Source organism: Carassius carassius, chromosome 24, assembly GCF_963082965.1.
Source record: "Carassius carassius chromosome 24, fCarCar2.1, whole genome shotgun sequence".
Taxonomy (NCBI): Eukaryota; Metazoa; Chordata; class Actinopteri; order Cypriniformes; family Cyprinidae; genus Carassius; species Carassius carassius.
In genome coordinates, this window is record NC_081778.1 from 29709564 (window position 1) to 29733166 (window position 23603).

A 23603-nucleotide genomic window follows, 5' to 3' on the forward strand; every position below is an offset into this window, starting at 1 on the left:
CAATTAAACCTCCGTATTGACGGATGACTGTGCAAAAGAATCTGCAATAGATTTTATCTACGGAAAGCTCTAGACCATCCTAGATGTCAGAGGACTAACACAAAGGCACGTTGTCTTTACATCTTTCCATTTGCTTATGTAGTCAATCATATCTAGGAGGGATTGTTCACACAGCACAGTATAGATCATTGCAGGTGTTTGCTTGTTAATTGTATCTCGTTTCAGTTGTTTTGATGTGCTCATGGCACCATGTAATGCACTTTCGCAATAGGTTAAACCTCGGTTGAAAATGAATGACATGCACTTGTGTAAACATCCCTAGTTAAACAACCATTGAATATGAATGTCAACTCAAGCGAAGTGTTATGGCAAATTTTCACATCAGATCTGCCTCTTTGTTAAGCAGTTGGAGCGTCAATGCAGACTATTCATCACTCCATAAATATCAGCAAACTCGGTGAAATGCTTTGACAAACCCGTGCTCTTAAGTGTTGATATATTTCCTTTTTAAAAGGCTTTCTGCTGCCAAAGCTATAGTGAGCTCTGAGCTGCCTATGTAAACAGCAACTTAAAGTAGGCTATGCAATCCCAGAATGTGCTGTAAAGAGCTCAGTAAAAGTTCAATGAAGTTCAATTAAGATAAAATTAACTATTTTACACAACATCTATGTGTGCTATACATTGGAGTAGCACTACACTAGTTTAGCAACAAGTGAATTTCAAACTCAAATTGATTCACAAGTAAAGACAGCAAATAACACAAAATTTGGGACATGTGTTGTTATTGTTAACTAAAACTAAAATTATAACAATAATTTTTTTGTTTTTAAATAAAGCTGGAAAACAAAATATAAATATTAGACGAAAAACATGAACTTAAAAAACTTAAATTAAAATAAAAAATATTGCCTTGGTAAATAACTGAAAGAAAATAAGCCGAGGTTTGAGGACAACTCAATAAATAAATAAAACCTCAAAAAAAAAAGACACTGAAGTCTTTTGAATATTTATTTTCTTGCAAGAAATGGAGACAGGGTGCGGCCCTGAATGACACTCATGCATATTCATATTCAATATTAAGATATCCAACTATGTCCCCAGATGTGTTTCTAAGTATTTAATGCAAATTATTTCTAAGAATCTATGTATAAAACAGCATTTCTCTTCCAACACTTGTCTTGCACACACACACACACACACACACACACACACACACACACACACATTAAATAGATTTCCTCTTATCTCAGCTCATTGAAAACTCAAGCATATTGAAGCTAACTGAATTGCATTGCATTTAAAAAAATAAAATAAAAATGATTACCTCTGAACATCTTTTATGTTTGCAGTCAAGTAGCCTGTTTCATTCCTTGTCTCAACATTCAGGTGAAGTATGAGGAAATATTAACTCACATTGTAACATAGCAACCATCCCATCAGCATTCACTCTGAGTTTGACACTTATTTTTGTTCTGGCTCATTTGCTATATTATTAATGACAGACTCTTTCACTGTAAGTCAAAGAATATCTGATGAAGTATTTGTCATCTGTGTTCCTTCAGCAATATTATCAGACTTCAAGCAATCTGTCAACTGATGATCCATATGTTACATAAGTCATTGTTTCCCCATATCATATATCTGCTGGAGTCCTGTGTGTTTCTGCGTGATAATTGATCCAGGAATGGTAAAGTTGATATAAACCCATTTTTATGGTACACAATCAATAATACTCAATTTACCATACACCAATAGACTGAACATTTTCGGTAAAGGAAAGGAAATGAACTCAATGAACTGCTAAATATTCCTGGAGGGAAAAACATGAGAAAGCATTCCAATGTACACGTGTACTGAGCAAGATTTTTTTTTGTGTTCACATATGTAAAGATAGAAGATAAAATATGGCTTCTTCAAGTTTTTTTCATCACATAATCAATAAAATCAACATAAGGCATTGAAATTGCATGTTTCAAGTCTTATTGCACCTCTTTACAACTTTTCTAGCACTATATTAGACAGGGTGAGACCAACATGTAAAGCGACCAATCAGTTTGCTTTGTTTTAATTCCAGTTAAAAAAACTAATGCTGTTCACTTTATTTAAACAAATTCATTTTGAATTAACACCATTGTATCAGGTTTCTCATTCAAACATGTTTGTAGATTCGTTCAGGTTCATTTTTGGATCAACTCAATGTTTTCATTTAGAAAAAAAAGAAAAGAAAAATTAAGTAGCTCAAACTAAATTTTACAGCTTCATCAATCTTTCCACGGGGCTGGATATGGCGAAAGAAAATGTGCAAATAATGTTTTATTATGTTATGTTGCTATTTTACAATTAGACATAAAACTTAATTCAGTCATGTCCAAATAACTTTGATCATGTTCATCCAAAGAGGTTTTGAGTTTTAAATGTTGAAATACACTCTTAAAATAAAGGTTCTTTATTGGCATTAATAAATCCATTAAGAACCTTTAACATGTGACCTTCTTTTCTTTATAATGGAAAAAAGTTTCTTTTGATTATTAAAATGTTCTTCACACGAATACAAATAATGGTAGAGCCGTTCACTGAAAAGTTATTTGGGGAACCAAAAAAATGGCATATTTGCAAAAACACCCTTTTGGAACCTCTATAGATTCCCCAATAATAAACCTCCACAGAAATAATTTTGTTCATCCAAAAGTAAAAGGGCCTGAGGGTAGGGTTTTGGGGTCTTTTGTGTTCGTCAGACGGTCAGTAAATGGATTGTGGTGGTCTGTGGGTGTGAGGCTGAAACTAAAATCTACAAGTCATGTCAACAGCCCAGAGTGGCAAAAGCATGCTAATGATACTTAATGATGACGCCGCCACTGGATATAATAGCTTTTTAGATTCTGCAGAGGCTGTTGGGGAATTTAAATGACCCTGCATTGGTCATGTTGTTTTGAGGAAAACTTTCAGAGCTACAGAGATTAATTCTGAGCCTGCATTCTGCTCAACAAAGGGCTTCATTTAATTATTGATACACCATTACATTAACTTTCTCTAGACTAAACAAACGACAACAGAATCTTCTTACTCTTCCAAACAGTCAGTCTGTGCATGATAGGTGATAAATAAATCTGCAGGGTTAGGCTAGAAGTTTTCAGAAATAATTGTCAACATTGATATTTATGCTTGAGAGTTCATAAAAAACATAATATACACTGATTCAAGACTGCATTTATTTAAGTGTGTGAATGGGTGAATGTGAGGCAAATTGTAAAGTGCTTTGGATGGCCATGTGGTCTGTTGAAAGCGCTATATAAATGCAGTCCATTTACCATTTTACCATTAATCAAAAATATTGTGAAATATTATTACAGTTTAAATGAATTTTTTTCTATTTGAAAATATTTTAAAATGTAATTTATTCCTGTAACGCAGAACTGAATTTTCAGCTCTATTACTTCAGTCCACAGTGTCACGCAATCCTTCATTCTGATTTGCTGTTCCAGAAACATTTAATATGATTATTAATGTTGGGATTATAAATGATATATTTTTTTCCATATTATATTATATGTAACATTATAAATGTTTTTACTATTACCTTTTAACAATTTAATGCATCCTTGGAACTATTTATTTCACTAAAAGTCTCTCACCTAAGTCAGTCATTGATTTGTTCCTTTTGTGCAGCATATGATTTTATCTAATCAAAATCTAGTCACATCTTTATTGAAAAAAACTTAAATAAATATCCCTGTAAGATCAATGGATCAAACTCAGATGTCACTTGTAGATAAAATGTAGATAAACGTTTAATTAAATATTTTATATTTCTATTATGAAGCTGCACAATGTATTGAAAGTTACGTATCTTAATCTGAAAATCAAATCAAGTCCAGTGTCATTGCTATTACATTAAATAATCACATTTTACCATATCTATTCTGCAGAACCTAAAATCAGCACAGAAAATTTAAGAAAAAAGTTCCATCTGTGCCAATCAAACATGTTCAAAGGACCGCATGTGAATATAAATCTGAATTGCAATATTTTGCAATTTGATCACTTTGATCACTGGCCGTTTGATCACACCCGAATACGGACACTGCTCCACAACGTCCGAGGAATGTGGTTTCAAATGCCTCCTTTGCACCTCCACGTCTCAACTCCCTCTCTTCTCGGACCCCTGCAGATGTACAAATAACACAAAGAAACATTTGATGACCCCGACAATTATATTTCATTCAGATAAGATCAGCCAGGAAGAGTCTGTCTGACCAACACATAAAGTGACCGATCACTCTTAAAAATAATGTTTCTTCATTGGCATCTGTATGGTAATATGGAGCTAATATTGCATGTTGTAATGGACTAAATGACACAGAGCAACACTGGCTTTAAAAGAACTAATAAATCAAAATTAGGTGCAATTATGGCCTTTAATAAAGCAATAGTTCATTCAAAAATGAATATTCTCTCACTATTTATTCAATCACATTACAAAACTCATATGTTGTTATGGAAAGGGAATCTTCACACAGCTCTTCTCCTGTCAAACTGTGCTCCATCTAAATATTTTTGCCAACATTATTATTGTTAAATCATAGTTCAGTCCAGTTTCTGGAAATAGGAGAGTCCATTCTGTCTTTGAATATTAGAACTTTGTGGCATTTGTACCTTAGTGTGCTCTACCGTATGTAGAGTTATGCCACTGAAATGTATACAAGTTAGAAATGTCAAAATCTAAAAAATGGACCTTGGTCTTGTTCTGATTTTAAATAAATATGTTATGCATATGTCTAAAATTGATTAAATTTAAGAGCAAGTCATGTTTTAATTGTAATATTCAAATGTTTGACAAGAAAAAAGTTTACACTGTCTTCGTTTTGAATAGCACATCCATTGTTTTATTACCTCAAAGTACAAAAGCTTTATTTTCCCTTTCATTGAAAAGTATGCTATCTTTGTTTAAAATAAATCCCACTTGCTTTGATATTCTGTTATCAAATACAATGACGCTCGGCCATTTTTAAGAGTAGCTTAAGTGTCTAAATAATTCTGTTTGTCACTAGATTCTGAGAGATAAGCTACATTTGCTGTTGTTGCTTTAAAAAACCGTCACGCTCGACTGTGGGCGTGAAAGGGTTACAGTTCCGTCGGCCCGCCCGGAAATGACTCCACCCAATCACAGCGCGCGATGCACGCCGGAGGCGCGTGACGTCAACAGACGTCGTGCTGGGATTGGAATGCTACATTGTAACAATCGCAACTAGTCGCTCCAGATTAAAGCGCTGCTGGAATGTAACGTTGTGTCGTCGGCGCCGCGGACGCTTTTCGAATGTAACAAGGAATAGAAAGCTTTGTCGGTTTGTAATGTTTTTACGAGAGCTTCCAAAGCAGCAACTGCACGATAACAAAGACAACCAACCTTTGGATGATTTATCAGAGAGAAATATGTGAGAATACATGGATTGGTGGGGATTTATCCGCTCAGGAAGTTTCGGACAGGGTCTTTCTGACTCACACGCATCTCGTGAGATCCATCACCGGGAGATGTTTGTGATTGCTCCAGGCTGGATTTCAAGAATTCTTCTCTGAAATAACTTTCTGATGGTTTCCATTGATTCCGAACAGTCCCGATGGCCAGCGGGGTTCAGGTGTCATCTGTCAGGAGTTTAGATGCTGTCTAATGTGAACCAGGCACCGGAGAGCAGAGAGGTCGATCCATAAAAAGGGTTTAAGGTTAAGTCGCCCACATGCTCTGGATTTGGGATTGGAATCACAAGGTGGAAGTTGAGAGCATCAAATCCCTGCAGGTCTGTGGAAGATGCTGTCCAGCAGGAGTTGAGACCTTTGCATTCATCAGCAACCAGCTCCATCTGGATCTAAGGACACATGCAGGCCAAAAAACGCTATTTAATTCTGTTCTCTGCAGGTGTGAGCCTCATTCTCCTCTTTTACCTTCAGGGACCAGCTTCCAGAAGGAGTCCAAACCGAGGGGATGACCCCCATCCACATTGGCCCCACTTCTCAGACCCCTTACAAGCTTTTATTCCGTGGGATCAGACTGAAACGGAGGACTACAATGACCGTGCTTCTCCGAGACACAAAAGAGATGACAACTCTGGAGCTTCCAAGTGCAGAATGGACTCCTGCTTTGATTTCTCCTTGTGCAGGAGGAATGGCTTCAAAGTCTACGTCTATCCTCAACAGAAAGGTGAGAAGATCTCAGAAAGCTACCAAAACATCTTGTCCTCCATTGAGGGCTCCAGATTCTACACGTCTGACCCGGGACAGGCTTGTCTCTTTGTTTTGAACCTCGACACTCTGGACCGAGACCAGCTGTCTCCGCAGTACGTCCACAACCTCAAAACTAAGATCCAGAACTTGAACCTGTGGAATAACGGGAGGAACCACCTGATATTTAACCTGTACTCGGGCACATGGCCAGATTACACAGAGGATCTGGGGTTTGATACCGGACAAGCCATGCTGGCCAAAGCCAGTATCAACACAGAGAACTTCAGACCAAATTTTGACATCTCCATCCCCTTGTTCTCTAAAGATCACCCCCAGACTGGAGGAGAAAAGGGGTATTTAAAATACAACACCATCCCTCCCTTTAGGAAATATGTGCTGGTTTTTAAAGGTAAGCGCTATCTTACTGGGATTGGATCTGATACCAGAAATGCGCTTCATCACATCCATAATGCTGAAGATGTGGTTCTCCTCACCACATGCAAACATGGCAAAGACTGGCAGAAGCATAAAGATGCTCGTTGTGACAAGGACAATGCTGAATATGACAGGTAAGAACAGATGGATTTCTTCTGTCAAAAAAACTTCTATAATAACTCAAATGAGTGAATCCTAAATAGACCTATTATTATATTATGCCGATCAGTAAAGTGGCCCCAAAAAAGTATTTGCACACTGGGAGTTTATAAGTGACATTGGAGTAAATAACAAAATATCATTAGCAAGTCATATTAATTTAAATTAATATTTTTTAATTAATTTGAATTGCTATTTTATGTTTTTAAACCAAAACATTTCACAAAAGACATTTTTTTTATGACGTCCGTTCTATTAAAGATGTATTGAAGATTTTTTTTAAAGATGTGTTTGTTTTGGGCCAAACCATTTTGCAAAAGATGTTCTTTTTAGATTTGTCGTGATTAAAACGTGTAAATTTCATTGCATTAGATAATAAAATATTAAACAAACTGCACAAAAATAATGCTAAACTTCACTTTTCTGATGTGTTTGCATTGACCTTAAGCAACTGGTGTCATGATGATTTATAGTGGAATAATTATTTTTGTGAACAGTGTGCAATGTGCTCTTTCTTTCAAATAAGTGTTTGGATTGATATATTGTTATCAAAAAGAGCCTAAATACTTTTGGGGGCCACTGTAATAAATGAATTATCTCTTAATTATTTTAATTGACTTTAATTATCTTTTAAGTGTTACCTAAACATATTTGCTGTCTGGAGAAAACACTTTCTGGTGGAGAATGCACTGGAAATGGTGTTAATACATCCTGAAATGCTTATCTTGCACCAGATATTGTTTCATGTTGAGATTGTTTCAAATGATGATTTAAAAACCTTTTTTTTTACTAAAGCAATGGTTTTTAAACCCTAAGCTGATTCTTATCATAATGCATCATTTCCAATTGAAGTGCACACGAAAAAGCTGCTTTGGCATTAATGCATAAAGATGTACCATTCGTAGGAAGCAAAAGCTTTCAATATGTATCACATAACCCTGAATGCTCCCGGAATATCTACCGCACACAATCAAGATATATTCCAAATGCTTTTGTCAGTACGTCTGTGTCATGCTGCTTTATCTGTGTGCATCTGAACTAGGATTGCAATAAACGTTTTGCTATAATTTTCCCCCTTGATTGTTATCATGCCCCTTTCATCATTTCAGTGGTAGGTGTGAAGAAGTCAAACTTTTGCATCCCCTTTACTTCGCTGTTAAACAAACAGTTATCTCCGTCTCTGTTGTGGGTGCTTCGGGCCACGGCTTCCTGCTGTTTTTTTTCCCCGGTGGCTGCGGCGCTCGCTGGGATGGGGACGAGGGTCTCTGAAGGATTAGTAGAAACAATGCCCCTGGTGCCAGTGGGGGGAAAGCTGCCTCCCCTCTGTTTAAACAGCCATTTCCCAGACCCCACTCCATCACCCAGGAATGCCTGTGTCCCGCGTAACCCCTCGTCTCTGGCAGCATGAACTCAGTGTCATCCTGCCTATAGTATACTGACAAGCTATGGGTGATCTGAAGAGATACTCACATGCCACTCACACAGTTAATAACACAACCCCTCAGAAACACAGCTGTGTGCTTAACAATGAGACATCGCTGAAATATGATTCCCCTTTGAGTCTGACGTGGATGGTGGTTGACTTATAGGTTTTTTATGGTTTGATGCTGATATCTAAATGGCAGGATGGCTGATGTACACTTAGAAGTTTTACAGAAAAATACAAATAAATGTTACAAATAAATAAAAGGTAACACGCTGAAATAAACATGAAATTTGGAAGTAAAAGAAATTAATTTATCTAATCAGTGATTAATTCGTCTACCAGCATTTGAAAACAAAATATTTCTGTAATTGTCAAATTTATTTAATTAATAACCTTTACTTTGGTGAAATCATTGTAATACATGGCCTTTAATGGCTTATTGCTTACGTTTTATAAAGACACCTGTGTTCATAAATTGTTACCTTTTATAGTATATGTATACATCAGTGATGCGCGGGACAATGTATTAATAACCCGCACCCGACCGACGTTTTCAACTAACTCGCCCGCAACTCGGACCGTCTATTTGTATGTTTCTGCAAGGTCAGCAGACAGTGAGGCTTTCAGTTCAGTCTTCTTTGCCGCCTCCATCTCTACGTGCTGACTGATCTCGTGCGTCATCTTCATGCCAGCTATTCAGCCAATAAAGTGTAGGCCTATGTATTTCCAAAATGTGTTCAAAAAGGTTTAATTGGCATTTTTATTTCAAAGGACCCGACCGACCGTGACCCGAATATCATTAAAAATATTTTTGGATGACTCGTAACCGCGGGCGACCGCAGGCACCCGCTCATTTTGGATCAACCCGCGCATCACTGGTATACATGTATATGCGGTCACAGCTTGATGCATCAGTTTATGTTATGGTTTTTGCTTAAAGTGACGTAGAGACAGTTTCAGAATTATTTTTTCAGTTTTGATTTTGGGTGCAAAAGCAGTGGTGGAAAGGTTTTTTTGGTTTTACATTACTTGTGTGGTGTTTTTATGATGTTTAATCTAGCAATGTTTAATGCAGACATTTCATGTTGATGATAGCATGTTGCTCCTAGCTTTGCTTTCAGAATTGAAATTGAAATCCACACAAACTTGTTTAAAACTAGTGACATTAATATATTCATATGAACCAAATTCACTTTGATTATGGAGTTGAGATGTAGTAAACTTCTGATTTTAATGCACTTGGTTGCACTGAAGCTCTCAGTGAGGACCGTTTTCCTCAAAGTGCTGTGACAATTCTGAAAATGCATGGCATATTTCCATTTGGAGGCGGATGTTCATTCCGTTCTCATTTCCTGTTGTAGCCATAGGCCTTCCCTCTGCTCGCGCTCTACAAGGAGCGGATGATGAAGTTGTTGAACATAACCGTTTTTGTGAATGTGAAATGCTGATGGCTGTGGTGCTGAATAATTGATCAGATGTGTTTTATTCATGTTATGTGTTTTTTTCTCCACTTGAAAATTTCAGGGTGTTCATGAATTATTCATGAGAACAAAATCATCTGCATCATTCCTGTCCAACATTTCAGATTTGCTCACAAAAGACTATGAAACAAAATGAATAGCCTGATCAAATTGAACTGCATGGGTTTTATTGATTTTTTTAAAAAGTATTTTCAAGCAATTATTGTGTGCATAAGGCCTTAAAAGAATAGTTCACCAAAAAATGAAAATTTGCTGAATTTTGTACTCACCCTCAGGCCACCCAAGATTGAAATGAGTTTAATTCTTCATCAGAACAGATTTGGGGTCCAGATGAGAGTTCTGTACCTCTAATTCTGTTTTCTCCAGTGAAAATGAAATCTCGTCTGAATCATGAGAGAAATATGCACAGATCAAACCCAGTTTACCAGTGAAAACAATCCAAAACAGCTTTAAGCATATGTGAGTGGGCTTTGATGTGATAGCAGGAGATGGACTAAGTTAATAGAGGAAGTGCTATGCATGAAGCGTAACATGCAACTTTTTGCTACAAATATATGAGTGGTGTGGATTATTGTGATGTTTTTATCAGCTAGCTGGACTCTCTAAACACATCTAGAATCACTTGTTGCACTCTTAAAAAGAAATGTTTTTTTTTCTAAATGAATTCTATTGAAATATAATATGTTACTATGTAGCTCTCTGAAAGTTCTCAACTCCGTATCCCTGTTATACAGAAAAGAATGACTTCCACAGATGTAAGAAACAAAGACCACAAAATTCTTGATGATCTGCCCTGAAGCATCTGTAGTGTGTCCGTTGTTTTGCTCAGTCCGTATCTCAAACCAATCTCAATCCTTTATTAGGCTGCTTCTCAATTGGGGCTCTGAGGAAGTGGCTTATATGATGTCATTGACAAAAGAAAATGACACCGGGCATCGGCCAACTTGTCTGCTGCTGCTTCTTGTTGGTTGGGACTATTTCATGTGTTTCTTGAGTTTTTTTAAATTAAAAAAAAACAATTGTAATGCTTTACTTGAAGCATTGAATGCATTGCACTAAGAGTTGTCATGTGTTTTAATTGCATTAGATGTAAAAGGTCATATTTAACTGTGGTAACAGTTATTCATAAAATGATACAATGCATCATAAGGTGCATTTCAATGCTTTAAAGATACTTTCAAAATGCATTATTTATAAAGACTTGGAGTAAAGCGTTACAAACATTGTTTTGTTATGTTGTGTTAACAACTTAAGAATCAATTAGTTGATGGGTTGTCTGAAGTTGACTAGTTGATAGAGGATGAATTTAAAACTGCAACTTCTCAAAGTTTTAGCATACTGACACTCCAGCAGTTACTGTAAACATGCTGAAGTGCACAAAATGACAAACACTTTTTAGCACTTCTGCATCTCTAAACATTTGTTGGACATTTACTTAACCACTCTGGGTCACCCCTAATGAACATTTCTAGAATATGAGCGTTCAAAAATGCAAAAACGGACAGTGCCGTCTGTGGTTAAATAAGGTGGAAGTAATGGTCTCCCAGTTTTCCACTGCCTGTTATGTGGAAAATCCAGACATTATCTGTCACTAATAACAAGGAAGTTGTGGTCGTCTCGATTCAGCCACTGAAAACACCAGCAGTGCAAAACATCACAAGTCTGTTCTCGACACTGTTGAGATTTGAATCATTCGTAACTTCTGGTCACACAGCTTTGATTTAACTCTATTTAGACTTTTTGTCACCTGAATAAAGTCTGAATTTTTGAGCTCCATATTAGTTTTCTTTGTGAGACTATTTTCAGTTTTTTTGTACAGTGTTTGTGTGAATCTTCTGTCATGAACAATGGATTCATATATCAGAGTGCCACAAATTATAATTTGCTATGATTTTTATTTATTTTTACTAATGTTTTTACATCTTTTGATTAAATATCGATGAATGCAGTTAGTCAAGTGTATGAACTGCAATTTAAAATTATATATAACATCAAATTTTATCTGATATTTTTGACTTTTGTATTCAAGAATTCTACAAGTATCGTTTTACTGTTATCGAATTTGTCTGAATATATCATCTCAGATGGTATTTTTCATATAGTCTCATTTTTGTTTGCTTTCTCACAGAGGATCTGTGGCTCTTCACCAGCTTTACCCATGTTATTGTGTTCTCTATAAAGGAAGTGCTCATCTGAAGTCTCACTTCTGTAATGCAGATTTGACTACTTTCACCCGCATGAGCTTCTCTAATTATGTACTCAGGCTGTGCGGCAGCTTTAATAAGATCGCACACTTCAGCAGACAGCGGACTGTTCACAAATCAATGGCTTCTCCACTTCTTCCTCGCTGCTCAATTACAACCCAAGTATCTCACAAGCTCTGGAGATCATAATATAGTGGTGAGAGCATTCAGTTGGCGATAATAATGATAAAACATTCACTTTTATTAATCAAAGTCCTGATGATAAGAACATTGCCAAGTGTCTTTAAGGGCTTGTATCTACATGCCCTGATTATAAACTCTCAAATTAGACCGTAAACTCAATAAGTCTGTAAACTCCATTGTTGGGCTCATTGTAGCCTCTCGTATTGTAGTTTTTGCTGTCAGTCATGACTGAAGTCGAATTGGATTTCGGTTTGAAGCATGAGCGAATGAATTCTTGTGTCATAAGTTCTTATAAGAGCCTTTTTATTTAGTTAGTCATTGGTAGTTCACATTTGTGTCTCAGACAGCTTATTCAGTAAATTGGAATTGCTTAAGCTGTTTTTTACTTTCAATGGTGAATATTACTGTTGCTCTTATTTAATAAAAGATGCTACTTTTCTAAACAATTGGCCCTACAGTTTTTGCCTGGCAGATGAGAAAATGTCCTTTTGATGTATCTCCTTAAAACATAAATGTAAACCACCCACAACACCCTAGGCTTGTATAGATGAGTTTTCCATGGGCAAACATAACAAAAATCCAGCCTGATATGTTTCTTTTTCACTTGCCGAAGTTTCGTTTGAAGGACTTTATGATTGATGTGTTGGATGTGTCTCAGTTCAGCTCTGTTAGTGGTGTTGCCATGAAATGGTAACATGAACGTAGTATATTCACAGGTTGAAGTGTCCTGGGTCAAGTGTTCAGCTAATGTGTGAGTCGGATGTAATGATAGTTTAGACTGTTTCACACCATGTATGTGGAGACCAGATGGGGAGATGCCATTCAGATGTGTGGGAAAACACGCTGGGACACAGAATCTCCTTTTCAGAATGGACATGAACCGGACAAGTGATTCTCCGGTGGACGTTTTGATTTGGATCATTCTGCAAAAACTTTTTTTTTTTTTTTTTGGAATGCCTTACAATGTTTTTGTTTTTCACTGACATATATTATAAGTGCTTTATGTGGTGCTTTTCAATGCAAAATGCCCCACTACATTGTTAGATGCCTGCTAGTGTGTTGCCTAGTTTAACATGTTGCTATGTGGTTTCTAGGTGGTTGCTTGCTGACCCAAGTCAAATAATCACATTCCCGAGATTAGTTTTCTCCCTTTTCTTCCGAAATGCTCGGGGATGGATCTGTGATTCTCTGATCTGCCCACATTTCCACTGACCAAGTGGTGATCTAAGTGCCCACAAATAAACATGCCATATCACTGTTTACATGCATATCATCTGCAGTGTTTACATTGGTGTTTAAGGAACGTTCTTTCCACAACCAGTGAGTTGAGTGTGAAACAGATAAACTTCAGAGTGCTGTACGGTCAAACCACCATGTAGAAATGTCTGTTTTTATCAGTTTTCCTATAGATTAAATGTTATCTGTTTGTTCAAACAGCATTCAGCCAGTAGAGGAGAATGCTAATGAGTCAAACGACATACCAGGGTCAGTCTGATATTGGTGCAGAATCAGTATAAATTTATTAAGTGACTTTAAGCTTTTTTTTTCAAGTTAAAATTAGACTTTTGCTGTTGAAATCGATTTAAGTTGCAAAAAAGACCCAAAGGCTACATTCCTTACATTTTGCAATATGAAAGTGTTAAAACGGAGTTGTTGATTCACTCTAGTTTGATTCATTTATGTGAATCAGTTCAAATGGTCCATTACAGTGAATTGATTCAAAGCTTTAATTCAAGAAATATTAATAGATGTTTTACAGTTAAACAACCTTGTAGAAATGGCTGGTTTTATCGGTTTTCATTTAGATGAAATGTTATCTGTTTGTTCAAACAACATTGAGCCCATAGAGCAGAATGCTAATATATGAAGAGTCAGTCAAAGCCAAAGTCAACAGAAAGATTCTTCCAAGAGAATTTAAGACAACTTGAGTGAGTTTAAGCACTTTTTTAAGTTAAAATAAGACTTGTTGTAGGAATTGATTTTTAATTCTAAAAAAGACCCAAAGGCTATGTACAATTTTTGCTATCATACACCATACAAATATGAAAGCATATACAGAGAAAACAACATCAGTTGGTAAGTTTATTCATTCATTAAACTGTACATGGCATTGATTCAAAGAATTGTTGATTATAAACCCAACGATAGGCAATAGTTTGCTTTGGACAAGACGACGTCTAATGAATAACATGGAACAGTAACCAAATGTGTTTTATTTGTTCCCTGTGTTGTTTTGCATGTCGTTGTCTTGTCTCGTTCCCTACAGCTACTGGGAGAGGGTTCGAGAGAACGTGTTGGCTTGCCAGAGACGTGGATTAAATCCTCTCTATAAATACATCTCTCCGTCGACGTCAGGCTGTCCTCACATCATACGGCTAGCATGTGTTCTGCTCATCTCTCGTTTGGCACCGCTTCTTAATTAGAAGCGTGACGTGAGCTTTCGGTTTTAGGGTGAGCATGTGATCCCTTCTGGCCGTGGAAGAAAGTCTCTGACCATTCGGAGCAGTAGGTGCTGCTGGTTGAGTTTGGTGGTTTCACACTAGATTTATGCTACAACACTGACACCGTTTGAATTATAGCGCTTGGGATCATACAGCTTTTATTTATTTTGCAGATTAACATTCATTTTCTGGAAGCAGTTTGGTTTTCTGAATCTCAGAAAGGTTTTTGTCTTTGAAGTCAATGATTTTTTTTTAATGATTGGGCTCATTATACAAGTGTCAAATGGGTGAGGGATGTTTCTGTAGGTCCTGGAAACATAAAAAAACAAGTAGAGATGGCAAAACGTTGACTCGTTTACTCCGGTTTCTGTCTGATGTGGTCCGATAGCCTCGGTTTATGAAGGGTTCTTCTGGCATTCTGAAGTGTGATATTAGTCAACATCTTTAATTACAGACCATACAGATGTTTCCCAATAAAACAAATTTTTCCTTGGCACATTAAATGTTCGGGGTTTCCCCCATGGCCTGTTTGGTTTCTTGATCAACATTTGGTAACTACATGTGTTACTGTGCCAGCTCCAGTTCATAACTTTAAAAGTTTTTCGATTGAATTCTGGATCTCCTTTTTAGCATGGTATGAAACAAAGGTCAGCAAAATAAGCAATGTTTTACATCACGGTAATCTAATATTTATGAGACCAAGTTTAAAACTCATATAACAAAAAAAGTTTTGCAGACTTGAATGTTTAGAAAAGTTCAGCTTTTCTAGTGTTTGTGATATGCAAGTTGTTACAGAATATAATATCGACCTAGTTTTTTTTTTTCTCCAAATATGACTGAATACTCTTTGAATAGAAATAAACTGTGTCAGCGTTGTGGGCTGTTTTAAAGATTGTATTTTTGTTAATGCATTTGCATGAATTATTCAGCAAAACTCATTTATTCTTTGAGCTGAACAGTTTTCTAAACTTTTGATGTAGGAATACTTTACTAGGTTAATGAATTTCTGGTCATGTTACCACTTTAAAGTGAAAAGATTGCATATAACTTTCCACAGACAAGGTTAGTAAGAGATTTTGTCACACTAGTTTCATGTCAACACAAATACTCTTCAAAAGTTTGGGGTCAATAAGATGTTTTGGAAGAAGTCTCTTTTGCACCGTAAAACAGTAATATTGTGAAATATTAACTTTTAAAAAGGTTGTCTATTTACATATATTTTAATATGTAATTTATTTCTGTGATCAAAGCTGAATTTTCAGCATCAATCTTCCAGTCTTCAGTGTCACATGATCTTCAGAAATCATTCTAATATTGCTGCTCAAGATATTTTTTTTTTTTTTTTTTTTTCTGTACAAAAGACTCTTTATTTTTTTTTTAACTTTATTTTTCTACTTTTTTTTTCAAACAGATAAAACAACATCAACAAACATTTATAATACAAGTGCACATCTCCATCCTTACATACTTTTGCGTACACTAGTACAAACAAAAAGTATATTCTGAGCACATATACACATACATGGACATACACTGGTCACCAAGGAGAGAACTTATGTTATATTCCAGATCACATGATTCACTCAAATTCTGCAATACTGTTTTGTTAAGGGTTACACTGCCAACTCTATCCATTAGTTAGAAGTCAAAAATGATTTTCATCTCTTTTCAACCATTTCTGCCAATGTGATACCATACTTTCAGCTTGTTTTCTTAACGAAAAAGTCAGAGATTCCATATTGTACACCTCCGTTACAATCTCTTGCCATTCAAACATTGATGGGGGATCTTCTTTGAGCCATTTCCTTGTAATGGCTTTCTTACTGGCTGCTAGTAGTATATTAGAAAGATAAGTATCCTCTTTTGTCATATCTAAAGGGATGATGCCCAGGTACATAGTTTTAAAGTCACATTCCAGATTCATCCCCATTATTGCATTCATTTCTCTATTTAAATCCTGCCAATAAGTATGAATTTTGTTACAGTCCCAAAAGATGTGAAAATGGTCTGCCAGTACATTTCCACATTTTCTCCAGCATTCACCAGTTTTTGGATTCCCAGTTTGTTGATACTTTACTTTGGGGGTTATGAAAAATCTTATGGTATTTTTCCAGACAAATTCCCTCCATGAATCTGAACTTGTTGTATTCATCTGCGTTTTACACATAGTTAGCCATTCTTCTCCTGTAATACTTATATTGGCTTCCTTTTCCCACTTTTGTTTCACATAAGTTGTAGAGTAATTTTTTGCTGACATTAAACAGGAATAAATTCTTGATACTACTTTCTTATTCAACTTTTTTTTATATGCATCTATAAATATTTGCACTATTGTGGGACCATCTTCTTCCACATTCTTTATATTCTTGTTGAAGTAATCTCTAACTTGAAGATATCTGAAAAAATCTTGTTTATCTAAGTAGTATTTCTGGGAAAGTTGTTGAAAGCTCTCTATTCCATTCCCAGAAGAGATTAAGCAGAAGGATGTTATACCTTTTAAACTCCATTGTTTAAATCTCAGATCCAGTTTTGCTGGTCTAAATTGTAAGTCATGCTCCACCCATCTTAATATTCTTCCCTGTCTTTCCATTTTAGGGTTTTTTAATTCTTTATACCATATTTCCAAGGGGGTCTTTGTCCAGCAGTTCAAATTATGTAATTGTGTCTGCTGATACTTTCCATCTCCTAATAACGCTTGAAGGGGTAATTCAAATTGTGACTGTTCAAATTCTTTCCACTTTGCGCAGTATTCATCCTTACACCAGCAAACCAAGTGTCTTATCTGTGCTGCTTTATAGTAATCATCTAATGATGGCAGATCTCTTCCACCCTGTTCTCTAGGAAGTTGTAGAGTGTTAAATCTCACTCTAGGTCGCCCACTTTTCCAAATGAAGCGTGATATAATTTTTTTCCATTCATCAAATTGCTTTTTTGGTATGTCCACTGGCAAGGCTTGAAAGAGAAAAAGTATTCGTGGCAAAATATTCATCTTTATAATCTCTATTCGATTATATAGATCTAAGGGTAGGAGATTCCATCTGTTCAAGTCTGTCTTTGTTTTCTGTGATAGGGTCGAAATTCAATTTATAAATAATTGATAAATCAGCCGGAATTTGAACTCCAAGATATCTAATAGAGGATGTATTCCATTTAAATGTGTATTCATTACGTATTTTATTACTCGGATTATAATTGCATGAGAGAGTTTGTGTTTTATGTACATTTAGTTTGTATCCTGAGTATGATCCAAATTTTTCAAGGGAATACATCACTTTGGGAAGGCTGAGCTCAGGGGATGTGAGAAATAACAACACATCGTCAGCATACAAACATATCTTGTGTTCTATATCCTTTACTATCACTCCTTTAATTTCTCTGTCATCTCTGATTAGTTGTGCCAATGGCTCAATAAACAAAGCAAACAGGGCGGGGCTTAATGGACACCCTTGTCGGCATCCTCTTTCTAAATTAAAATAATCAGAGACCTCACCATTAATTTTAATTTTTGCTGTAGGGGTTGAATATAAGGATTTAATAATTTTTATTGAGTCATTTTTAAACCCAAATCGTTGCAAAACTAAATATAAGAATTCCCAACTTACTGAATCGAATGCCTTTTCTGCATCTAAACTAATTATGAGGGCATTTATTTTATTCTGACGTATTTTATCAATTACATGTAAGGTTCGCCATATATTATCATATGTCTGTCTTTGTTTTACAAAACCTGTTTGGTCCGTATCTATTAAGTCTGGGAGAATGTGTTCTAATCGTTTAGCTATTATGGATGCATAAAGTCTGTAGTCAATATTTAGAACTGAGATAGGTCTATACGAGCTACATTCCATTCGGTCTTTTCCTTCCTTTGGAATTACAGATATTACGGCCTCCTTCCAGGATCTAGGGGCATCACCTTCCTGTAAGGTGTAGTTAAAACATCCATGAATCATTGGCATCAATTGTTCCCTAAATGTTTTATACCATTCTGCCGGAAAACCGTCCATTCCTGATACTTTATTTGTTTTAAGTTTAGATATAGCTTTGTTTATTTCCTCTATAGTTATATTTTGAGTTAAGACTTTATTTTGTGTTGATCCAATCGATGGTAAGTCTAACTTGTACAAAAAACTCTGTATGCTTCCAGTCTGGATATCCCTTTTTTGAGAGTATAATTCCTCATAATATCTTTTAAAAGCTTGTTGTATTTCTTCCAGTTTATGACATACCTTTTTGGACTTGGGATCTCTAATTTTAAATATGTTTCTCTCTGCCTGCTGTTTCTTTATTCTCCAAGCCAAAAGTTTTTTTGCTTTTGGACCATTTTCATAAAATCTCTGCCTTAAAAATTTCAGTTTTAATTGTTCTTGCTCATCATAAATCTTATTAAGCTCGGATTTCACCTCTTTTATCTTTTTCAAAATAGTTGGGTCACTTTTCTTACCATGTTTAGTCTCTAATTCTTTAAGTTTTGTGTTCAAATATTTTAAATATTTCTGTTTTTCCTTTTTTTTTTGTGAAGCCCACATTATAAGTTTTCCTCTCATAACCGCCTTAGCGGCATCCCATAGGATACAGGGTGATACCTCTCCATTATCATTATGTGTTAAATATTCGGAGAGTTCTTTCTGAATATATTCTTGACATGCCTGATCCTTTATATGGTTTGCATTGAGCCGCCAGAATGTGTTTTTAGTTCTACTCTCCATGCGCACCGTTAGGTACATTCCCGAATGATCTGAGATGTCCCTTGTCCCTATTTTGCAGTCCTTGACTCTATGTCTTTCTGAGCCAAACATAAAAAAATAATCAATTCTAGAGGGGGACCTATGAGTGGAGGAAAAAAAAGTAAAATGTTTTTCAAAAGGATTTAAGTCTCTCCACACATCTATTAAACCTAATTCTTGCATAATATTTCTCATTTGTCTAGCTTCTTGACTAATTCGCTTGGAGTAAGAAGAGTCAAGCTTAGGTTGAAGTTGCACATTCCAATCTCCCCCGCAAATAAGTGTCCCAGATGTCTCCACTGCTATAATATTAAATACTTTTTTGAGGAATAATTTGTCTTCTCCAGGTGGTCTATACACATTTACTAATGTAACTTCATTTTGGTCAATAGTCCCTTTTATAACAATATATCGCCCTTCTTTATCAGTAATCTCAGAAAGCAACTGAAAATTAACCTTGTTTGAGATTAATGTTGCTACTCCTCGTTTACGGCCATTATTGTATGAAGAGAAATATACTCTAAATCCCATTTTCCCCAGTTTCTTGTGTTCTGTGTCAGAAAGATGGGTCTCCTGCCAAAAGATTATTTGTTGATTTTCTCTTTTCATTTTAGTAATAAGTTTATTTCTTTTAATTGGACTTAGTAACCCATTAACATTCAAGGTAACTACCTTATATTCCTGTCTCAGCATGTAATCTAAGCAAAAAAAGTTGTAGGAATTGAGGTGACCAAAACATACAATTCAAAACAGTGAACATATTGAACCACACAAAGAACAAAAAAGAACTGACCTCCAAACTTGAAGTTTTTCTTAACTTCCACATGTGAGGGGTAGGCCTTCTTTCTCTAAAGGGCCCCTCTCTGTTGTGCAAATTGCACAAAATGTGTTATCTTTTCAGCACCCATAATGACTGGTCTTATATTCTTGTATTTTCGGCTAGGTTTATAAATTAAGTCCTTGTTTTCTTCCCTTATAGGCCTATAAACTGTTTTATTCTAGGAAATTATAGTCTTCTTGTCGACCTAACGTTATATGTTCATTATTCATCCAGTATTCTGAGTCTTGCGCAATCTTAACAAATTAAATCCAATCATTCAGATAGAGCTTGAGTTATCTCTCTGAAACCCGCACAGTTTCTCCCGGATCTTTGCTCGATGCGTTTCTTTATTTTTCTTTGATGTCGCGTCCACTTTTTCCCACGATCTCTGCTTAGTTTTTTCAGGAGGGCCCATTCCAGCAGCCTCTTCAGTATTTATCAGGCCCTTTTCTTTTAAGTCTTTCATTGCATCCATCGTCGTATTGTATGTAACCGGGCCGTTCTCCAGAAAGACTTTCAGCTTTGCAGGTGGTGGCGTTTGGAACTTGATTCCTTTCCCTTTAAGAATTTTCCTGATCGGTGCGAATGCCCTTCTTTTCTGTTGGATCTCCGGTGGATAATCGTGGTCAAAGAAAATTCTTTTCTCATTGCAATTCACCTCTTTCTTCTTCCACGCAGACCGAAGAACCAAATCCTTTGTCTTATATTCCAGGAAGAATACCACCACCGATCTCGGATACGCATCCGTGGGGGGCTTGGGTCCGAGTGCTCTGTGACATCGTTGGATTTTGAGGTCCAGGTCGCCAAGTGCTAGCTCCGTTTTAATGATAGATTCGACAAATTCTTGGACATTATTCCCTTCGCATCCTTCCGGTATTCCGAAAATACGGATGTTATTTCTGCGCGAGCGTGTTTCAAGATCTAACAGTCTCTCCTGTAGATTATCTTGTATTTGGATGCTTTGACCGAGGACCTCTTTCAGCTCAGCATTGTTTTCCTCTAAATCTGCCACTCGCTGTTCGGCCTCGTCGATCCGCTCTGCTGTGGCGTTTAGGTCCGTGACTAGCTCATTCACTTTTTGCTTGACTTCTTGCTTAAGATTGCACAATTCTTCTTTCATGTCTTTCGCAATAGAATCTCGAAAGGCCGCCAGTTCAGTTTTAATATCCACACGAAAGGCTTTAATGTCAGCGTGTATCGCCGCAATACTAGCTGACAGGTTATCAGCGGGACCGTCAGCTATCTCTTCCACTGTTTTTTCCGCCTTTTCAGGTTTTGGTTGTGATTTAAGTCTAGCCTTTTTTGCTTTGTCCCCCTCCATGTTAATTAATTAAATTTGTTGGTTGATCAGAAGTATAAAATGGGGGATTAACGCCAGACCGTCTGGGAGCACTTACATTAGGCTGCTGCACGTGTCGGCGCCATTCCGGAAGTCACACCGCTCAAGATATTTCTGATTATTATTCATGTAGAATTTTTTTTTTTTGTGAAAAATTAGAAAAAATTCAAAATAACAACATTTATTTGAAATCTTTTGTAAAATTATACATTTCTTTTCCGTCACTTTTGATATGTTTAATGCATTCTTGCTGAATAGAAGTAATAATTTCTTTACTTTCTGATCCCAAACTTTTGAACAGTAATGTAGAAAAAAAATTTATGTAAATTTCAAAAGTCTTACAAAATTACTTTATATTATTTAATAAAATAATAAATAATTATTACAAAGCATTTTCAGTTTTGGTTTCGGCGCAGAACTTTCATTTCAATGCAATCCTATCAATTATTTATTTTAATTTATTTTTTTAGTAATGTTAAATATTTTCTGCGCCAAGTGGCATGCAACAAATGCTAAACAAATGCTTGAGATTTTATGTTAAATGCAAAACTAAATCCACTTCCATTTAATGTTATATCACAGCATTGCAATAGAAATGTTACTATGTTTTACTATTTTATTGTTTTAATAAGCCATCTCTTCTAAATAGGGAAACATTGTCCTTAAGTTGCTTTACTTTGCTTTGGGTTGCTAAAAACTGAGGTGTGTTTTCCAGATGCAGCTTAATAGCCATATTTCTTGCTGATGGAAAGAAGCTGTGGGAGTGAACAGATGTTCTTGTTCTTGTGACACGAGGAACGGAACAAGACAAGGTTAAAGGCTCGGAAAGCAGTCAGGGTCTTACTGGCATTTTCTGATGTTCTTTTAATAGTTGGGCAAATAGTTGTGCCTCACATACTAAATGCTTATAATGCCATTTTTTCAAGTTTCCATTTGCAGAATATTAACATAATACCACCACATTTCCATAATGAAAATTCAATATTTACCAACTTAGTGAAATTGTTACAACTCATTTTGCAAGCAAAGAGGTCAGCCAAACAAACAGAAATATACTCAATGCAAGTATGCAGATGCAAATGCTTGGTCAACATGTTGCAAACATTCTGTGGTGGGAATAAGACAAACCTCAGATTTAATCTAGAATTAAATACAGACTGATTCAGCCACATTGGTATGACATTGCATTGACTATAGAAGATATTTTTTTGTTAATATCCACTATAATGCAACCTGCAAATGGCATGTTTTTTTCACTATTATGAATTGCAGTTAGTGTGTTTTAGAATGAAGTGATGCATGATTTAAATCATACCTTTTGCTTTTACTTGGGTGGAATAGTTCACTCAACATCTTGTGTTGACTTCACAAGATGTTAACTGATGGACTGGAGTGGTGTGGATAACTTGAGGATTATTGAGATGTTTTTATTAGCTGTTTGGACTCATTTTGATGGCACCCATTCACTGCAGAGGATCCATTGATGATCCAAGTGATGAAATGCTAGATTTCTCTAAATTTGTTCCAATAAATTTGTTCCGATTAGTGCCAAAGTGTCAGAGTGACAGTGTCAAATAGTCATGAAATACTGAATTATGACTTTTCATCGTAAGAAATTTTGACTAAAGTGGACCGTGTGAAAAAAGCAATGAAGCCAATGTTTTTTTTTAGGTACTTAGGCCCATGGAGTGACATGATAGTGGTTATGTGAGCTAAAAATGTTTGACCCCACTCATGTCAGTCCACCTCAGCTTCTGCATTATACATCTGTTTCTCGGTGTAAGAGTAAGCCATTTGAATATTCAGCGCTTTTCAACTTTTTTAATGTAAGCTGAATTAACATTTTCCATATGCGCAGGAGGATAAATGGATGATTGATGAACAAGCATACCCTTAAAACAAATATGGATTAACAGACTGCCGACTCTGAATAATGGAGCAATTGTGTGCAACTGATGCACATTAATGAAGAGAGAAGGTTATAATGTTCCTCAGCTGTGTACATGATGAACAACATATTTATTTATTTGCATATTATTATTTTATTTGATATATTATTTGCATATTTTCAGCTGTTGCATTAATTTTTTTACTGTAATCAAATTGGCAATACAAGTCTTGAAATATTACAATTAGCCTATAAAACTACAATTGCAAATATTGCAATTGCTTTGT

General features: G+C 35.9%; 1 protein-coding gene across 1 annotated transcript in view; it reads left to right on the top strand.

The window, feature by feature from the left end:
* Positions 1–5174: 5174 nt before the first annotated feature.
* The window catches only part of LOC132103416 (exostosin-1a), a 53603-nt gene continuing 35174 nt past the window's right edge, over positions 5175–23603 (top strand). Inside the window, exon 1 of the mRNA XM_059508498.1 lies at positions 5175–6785. Within this exon, the coding sequence (XP_059364481.1) occupies positions 5872–6785 (914 nt within the window). The 5' untranslated portion in view covers positions 5175–5871. The remainder of the gene's footprint in view (positions 6786–23603) is intronic.